Source organism: Haemaphysalis longicornis, unplaced genomic scaffold (assembly GCF_048455015.1).
Source record: "Haemaphysalis longicornis isolate Haplotype H1 unplaced genomic scaffold, Haemaphysalis longicornis Haplotype H1 scaffold_6, whole genome shotgun sequence".
Classification (NCBI taxonomy): domain Eukaryota; kingdom Metazoa; phylum Arthropoda; class Arachnida; order Ixodida; family Ixodidae; genus Haemaphysalis; species Haemaphysalis longicornis.
In genome coordinates this window covers 92,385,729-92,393,185 of record NW_027526407.1, presented here as the reverse complement: position 1 = coordinate 92,393,185, position 7,457 = coordinate 92,385,729, and the positions used below count along the sequence as shown (strand labels likewise).

Here is a 7,457-nt window from a genome sequence, read left to right as displayed (position 1 = left end):
AGGGGGGTTAGAGTATCCAGTTACCATCGGAAGAGATTGGACTAACTCAACGCAGATGCACTGATACTAAACACTGTAAGGAAGCACCAGACAGTCGCGGTTAGCACTCTACCCGAAGCGGTTAACGGAGTCGTAGCAGAGGCGACGCAGCAGGTGTCGAACACAACGCCAGACAGTCACCAAGTTATGGAAAAGGGAGGCTAAATCACATGCTTTAGGAAGTCGGGGCAAGGCATAGGGAGGACGCTGGCGAAGGGTTCACTTAACTGAGGTTGATATCGGAAGATCTACTGATCGCCGTCTTCGCGCTGCTAGACGATAGAGATAAGGATGCTATGTAGAGAGGGCTGTTTCAGAAGGCACCACGGGTAATATGGGAACATGGTAAAGCAATATACTGGGTAAAGCAATGAATAAAGCAATATACTGGTAAAGCAATGAACTGGGGTTACTCTATCAGCAAGGGCATTGCTCGGTAAGGCAGGCGATGTTTGTTAGAGACGGGATTTATTTCACTTAAAACTAGTGGTCTCAAGGTTGGGGGGGGGCGACTAGGTGCGTGGGCTGTAGCTTGTTAGCGGGATGCGAGTATTCTGGTAATTGCACAATACAGGAAGAACCGAGTAAATAATGAAGGCAGATAGATGATGATCATGGTGAAAAGTCGTCAAAGAAGTTGCCTGTTTAGCATACAGGGTTTATTATATTCCCAGAAAAGATATATTTCACCTCTACCAAAGTGCTTTCTTCCCGTTTTGCACTCACTTTTGTAAAATATTGGGCGAATTTGGTTAATTCGTGTAAGATGCAGGAAACATTAAATATAAAACTCCGAAATATAACGACGTTCATTGTTACGTTGACGTGGTCTTGTTTGTCAAGGAGGAAAAGGTTATTTTTGTCGATTCATGGTCCACACTCCTTTTCCTTGAGAACGGCCAGATACCGTATACAATCTGCCCCAGCCAGAACTCTCTTGCTGTCTTGTCATAAGCAACCTGCAAGAAAAATTGTCAATATTTGATATGTAACACAAACTTTAGGTGAGCGCCTTAATCAATTCGACACTTATGCGTGTTCAACTTTCACACTTGTGCAGATAGCGGGTTAGGAAACCATGGAGGCATGACGACAAAATACAAATTTGTGTTATTTGAAAGATTTTCAGTTTATAGTGCCCCCAGCGCTAGTCGGAATGCAAAAATGGCTTTATTCACTGGGAAGGTAATTAGGTTAAAATGTTTATTTTCTCGCTAAATCGCGCATTTTCTTCGTCTGCAATGACATCAATGGAACAAACAACTCTGTAGCTGATTGGGAAGTCTTGTTTGCCCTTGGTGAACCTAGATGGCATTACCATACCGTGGCAAGGCGTTTTCGGTCTTTGGTTTTTTTTTTACTGTATTTACACCTGACTCGTTTTTGTTCAGGGTTAATAAGATCGTTTCGTGAAACATAGTGCTCGCTAGGCAAATATGATCACGCGAGACACCGTTGGTTGCGTCAATCGGCCAGTGTCGTCTGAGACAACCCCGAAGTACCGCAGTCCTGTGCAGCTAAACTAAGCATAGTGCGCGCAGTACCAACAGCAGAACGCATCGGTACTTTACGTGTGTTTTCGTAACTTCCACTGTTTGTCCCAACATTCTTACAGCTTTAAAGAGAATGTGCCCTATATTTAGAGGAAGTTGCTCTTTCGGCAAGCTTACACGCTCTGCCTAATTTGCGTTGTTTTTTGCCGCCCTTGACCAATTGTAAAGCTGGCTGGTATGACATCATAATTTCTATTGCGGGAAATGAGGTATTGGGCCGCATGGCATTCCTTTTTTCCTAATTATACATAATATATGAGCGGAGTTTAGGTAAAGGTCGTGTCAGCCCGATTCTAGCGAAGCAATCTTTTGAATGAACCACACTAGCATATTGTCTTTATAGCCCCTTTAAACCTAATCCTAGAATGGCCGGCGTCCCGGAAACACACAGTTTTGTTCAAGTTCTCAGGAACAGCGTGCTTTACTTGACCTTTGGATATTATGCACCACCATTTGCATACGTTCGTGAGGGTACAACAGCAATGTAAACTGTTTCGTATCTCTAACAGGCGCACGCTTCTCGACGCTGGGAGGTTTTGTTTTCTGTTTCCGCCACAAATACACTTCATTAAACGGGCTCATGAACTGAAACCATTCCCGTTCCACCGAGGTATAACTGGTAAATTAAATACATTGAAAATTGAAGTTTGGATTAAAAAAAAACGTAATGCTGTAAAATATGTAAAATACTGTACTGTATATGCAATACTGTAAAATACTGTAAAAATAAAATGCTGTCTAGGCGGCGAGGATGGCATTCACGTTCCCGCAATGAGCCAGCCAGTCATGCAGCCGAGCCAGCGAAACTCGTGAAGCAAACAGTGGAGGTAAGTATGGCTAAAGAGTGAGGGGGAGGGCGGCACGCGCTGCTATGGCACCTTCTCTCTCACTGCATCCCCTTCACACCTTCGGCAGACGCCAACACTACGTACGTGGCTAATTCAAACCACGTCACATTGGTGTGGAAGGTTCAAACACCCTTTGCAACAACATGGTAGCCCGCCGCGGCGACCCGCTCCGAGATAACGCATGACTAGCGCGCGCCGCCGTGCGTTCGGTGATCACGTGACCACTTCATGAGACGCAGGAGCTATGCCCCGTATCTGATAAGAAGGCAGTTCACACTGCGCAAAAATTTCGCGTTAGGGAGCATACTCACCCTCAGTGCATTTTGTAACCCGCAGAACTGCGCACGTTTAATCCTAATAGAGTACTTATCTTTATGCTGATAATGTTTTGTTAAAAACCAATTATATGGTGAGTGACATTTTGTCTGGAGCAGGACATTGTGAAGGAGCCACTTTTTTTCTAATCTTACTGTAACCGGCAACTGCATGGGAAGGTAGAGGAAGAAAATGTTTGGTATCTTTACTGGCATTACACGTAGAAAATTGTGTTAAAAACTTGTCTTTGCAAAGAGCTTTCAGCTGTTGCATCTGTTCTTACTTTTACATGTTTCGGTTTCTCTGACGTGATCCTCTTACAAAGTTGTTATACCACTCCGATATTGGAGTTCCGGCTAGTCCTGCTGTGAGCCTAATCCAAGGTTAAGACGCTAAAAGGTGAAATAATCAGTCAATATTACCACATCAAAATCATCCAGACGAGTCAAAAGAAACGTTGTTATCGCGTGCCTTCCGCCCTAAATCGCACCGCAACTGCCTTTCTGACGTACTTTTGGTGTGTCATTTGCAGTCAACGCAACTAAGACTTCTTGCTTATCAGGCTACACACCAACACAAGCACGCCAAGAATGCAACGATCAAAGACCGATTCTAACTCCGCCAACGAATCACTCTGTGCATCGCTAATATCCATTTCCCTTAATTTCATAGCTAGTGGGTGGGCAGTGCGTTTTGGGCAAGGACATGTAGGTACAAAACACTATTTCCGCCAGGTACTTGTGAACGTCTCTTTCTTCGTCACAATACTCCACCAGATACTAAATATTGTACCCCGATTTGTGTCATTTTAAGGTACAGCGAGTAACGTCACAAGTTGTATTGTGGTTTCATTGCATCAAGCAAGTATGTTGAGAAGAAAGTAAATAACTTACGTGGAATATGAAGATGACTAGTCCTTGGAGGGAGCTTGTGCCCACAAACAGGTATTCAAACAAGTGACCCCACGCAATCGACACTTCTTCAAGCAGGCTCAGGTAAGCGAAAATCCAGGTAAGACCTTGAAAGAGCAAGACAACAACAAAAGAGATATTGCAGCCAGCAGGATAATATTTTATGCTTGTGGGGCAAATGGAATTTGTTGCTTTGTGTCCTGCCAACGACAGGACACGATCGAGTTGGCGAGAAGCTTTAACTTTAAGCGATGTGTCGGGTTTATTATCACAGCAACCGTGATAATCACTGGCCGACATTTCTCACTGCAGTCGCCTCTGGTTTGCAAAGCACGCCATTCGCAGATTTTCTGGGATATATATTCCCCGAAACTTCGCTCCTCCAGCTGCTACTTTGGCGCTATGGTTTAGGACCTGCTCTGAAATTAGGAGGCTTAGGATCGATTCCGGTATTTTGGGAGTGTTTTTTTTTTGCTTTCTTAATTTTTGAAATTTTCGCTTGCGGGTTTCTGAATATTTTTTATTGCAGATATTAAAACATCAAGGTACCGATCCGCACTACTTCTGAATGGGTTGGATTAGGTATAGTATAGATTGTGTTATATGTCACCGACCAGGGTTTGGCTATAGGTTCGTTCCAGTTAAGCTGGATTTGGGTAGTTTATGATACGTTCGGTAATGTAGAATAATTGCGTAGAATTGCTGAGGTTACGTTAGGTTAAATATGGTGAGGACAGGTAATTTTATACAGCGAGCTTTAGGCCATTCCGCTGTTATGAAAACTGCCATGGGAATTTTCCGGGGGTAATTCTTACGGTTGTCGTGTGATTAAACCAAGTGAAAAACTGTTTATTCCGTTTTTCTATATTCTTGCACCCTGAAACCAAAGCTTTTGGGAAACATTCGCAACGAGCATGGTCTGCTTTCTTGTCACTCTCACTTGTCTAGAACAAATAATGCTTCGTATTTATGAAGGGCCATGTCCTTTCTTCTATTCAATGCGCCGGATTACGGTGTTGGCTCCATTCATGCTCTTGTATTCAAACTGCGTTTATTTTCTGGGATATCTGGTATGGTCATCGGTGTGACGTGACCCGGTTGACAACAGAACTCTCCTGTAGGGCAACCATGTCTTATAGCTGCTTTCCTTGTTACAGGTGACTAACTGGTCCGTAGCATGTCCCAACTGCCGTGGTGTTTTTAGTCTTCAGAGACTTTTTTTACGGGTATCAGCACTCACGTGATCGATTTTTTCGGGATGATATTGGTGTATTCCGCTTAGTGGGTGATCCCGAAGTCGCATGATTAAATGGCTTTTCGTCGTAGTAACATTTCCTCACTAAATGCAGTACATAAACTGGTTTGTTCACTTCAGGCTGCCGTAGATTGAACTAAAGTAAAGCTGCCATTCCGAAATAGACTTTTTATTTATAGATACAATAGAAAACCTTTATGAAGATCTTCAACATTTTAGTAATTGCTACTCGCTCATTGTTGGAGAATTCAACCCTATAAATAATTTTGTAGCCGTTTGTTAGGCGCTAAACGCTTCTTGTGGACGCGTAAGGAACTTGCGCCGAGTCAGATTCAGAGGCAAGAAAATGACTTTAGCATTGATTTTGCGCAAATGACATCCGGCAGACATTTTGCGACCTATACGCAAATTGCGTTTTAAGGCGACACTCAGTTTGGCTTTTAATGGGCAGCATTCTTTGCCGAGTACCCGCAGTGCCATACCGTGTATCGGCTAGCGTATCCACGAAAATGCAGATTTGGAAAAAGTAACATCGTTAATCGTTGTGGTAGCATCAATATAAACAAGGTGATATGTGAATCAGAATTTTGAAAAATAAATGGGAAAAATCGAAAAAAATAAAATTTGAACAAGAATGATCCGAAAAATCAAACATATGATTCTTATACACATCCCCCGAAAACCGAAGACTAAACAAAAAAGTCCACGAAAGAGCGTTCCAAATAAGAATAAGATATAGAGAAAATGTGCGAACCGTATAACGCCCTGCACTAGAACAAAAGTGCAAATTGCCCGAAATAACACCCTAAATGGTACATTAGCAATATTGGAGATAATTGGTCAAAGATCATTTTCAAACAAATAAATAAGGAAGGAACGCCGAATTTTCACAAAAGTAATCAGGGAAAATCCAAATTATGTGCTTGTGAGGTCTGGCCGCAAAACCCACGATAAAATGAAAATGACCGCAAAAGAACGTTCAAACTACCTATAAAAATAGCGAAAATGAGCGGGCAACAAAACGCCCTTCATTTGCATAAAGGCCGAATCATCATAAGCTGCAGCATACTCAGGTTCACTGCAGGACGAAGGCCTCTCCCATTGACCTCCAACCGCTCCTGTACTGCCCTGCTCGAGAACACAGTTACCACCGAAGTTCCGTATTCGGTCCTGCATTGTTTCATTGCCCTTCCATTTCTCCTATACCCACCTCTTGGTATCCATTTTGTTAACCTAATTTTCAACCGTTTATCCGCTTCTGTCACTACATGGCCAGCGCAGGTTCATTTTGTTTTCTTTATGTACACTAAGATATCGTCAATTATAGTTTATTCCCTGACCCCGGCATCACGTTTCTTGTCCGTTAGTGCTATACCTAACATTATTCGTTCCATGGACCGCTGCGCCGACGTGAGTTTGCTTTCTTGCTGTATAGTAAGGCGCCAAGATTCAGCTTCCTGTGTCACCCCCGCAGTATGCACGTCAAGTGTCAAGCACGACGGATCGGATTGAATTAGTCGGGTTGTCAAAACTGATAAACAGGAGTAAAACAACGAGATTCGGGCCTATACATAGCAGTGATTGAGGAAACACTGACAATAGGGGGAACCATGAGAGCCATTAAGAGAAAGGTAGCCATCGGCAAAGACAGGATGCACGCACTCAGTAATGAGCAGGGGAACATTTCTCGCACCTTGTACTAGATAATAAAGGTTGCACACCAGCTCTACACCAGGCTGTATAGCAGCGAGTTCAGGCCAGGCGAAACTACGAAGGGTACAAGCGCAACTGGCGATGTCCTTCTAGTAACTAAAACCGGTATTAAAAAGGCTCTAAAGCGCATGGAAATTGGAAAAGCTGGAAGTGACGACAGCATTACTATACATCTTTTGAAGGAGGGAAGAGGTCGTGTACTGGGAAAGCTTGCTGTACTATTTCTGGAACTCTGGAAGAGTGAAAATGTGCCCATAGCCTGGACAAACGCCAACATTATTCTGCTTAACCACAGGGAAGATCCCAAGGGCGTCAACAATTACAGACCCATCAGCCTTCTCTCCATTGCATAGAAGCTCTTCACCAAAGTTATAGTTAGCCGCATAGGTGACAGCCTAGATTCCCAAAAACCTAAAGCCCCGGCTCAATAAAAGTACAATAAACGCATAGAGTATCAGAAAGCGTTTGATTTCATAGTAACGGCTGCCGTTTTAGAAGCACTAAAAGACGAGCGAATCGAAAAACCTGCGCAATAATTCTAAAAGTCATATATTAGAAATTCACTCTCAGGATAACCCTCCCTAAACGAAGCGTAATTATTCCATCCGAAAGGGTGCAAGACACGCACATACAGTCTCGCCAATTCTCTTCTCAGCATGTATAGAGGAGGTATTTATAAAGCTAGACTTAGAAAACACAGGATTAACAATAAACAGAGAATGCTTGAGCTCTTTGAGGTTTTGAAAACGACGTGGTATTACTGAGTAAGATTTGAGAAGACCTGCAAACAATGTTTGCAGAACTGCAATCAGTAAGTACGGCC

General features: G+C 43.1%; 1 protein-coding gene across 6 annotated transcripts in view; it reads right to left on the bottom strand.

Annotated features, from left to right (window-relative positions):
- Positions 1–772: 772 nt before the first annotated feature.
- The window catches only part of LOC144141029 (uncharacterized), a 124,610-nt gene continuing 117,925 nt past the window's right edge, over positions 773–7,457 (bottom strand). For all 6 annotated transcript variants that reach the window (XM_077672526.1, XM_077672527.1, XM_077672529.1 and 3 more), the window contains exons 29-30: positions 3,649–3,773; positions 773–998 (exon numbers count right to left, since the gene is read on the bottom strand). In XM_077672526.1, coding sequence (XP_077528652.1) covers positions 855–998; positions 3,649–3,773 — 269 coding nt within the window. In that variant the 3' untranslated portion in view covers positions 773–854. The remainder of the gene's footprint in view (positions 999–3,648; positions 3,774–7,457) is intronic.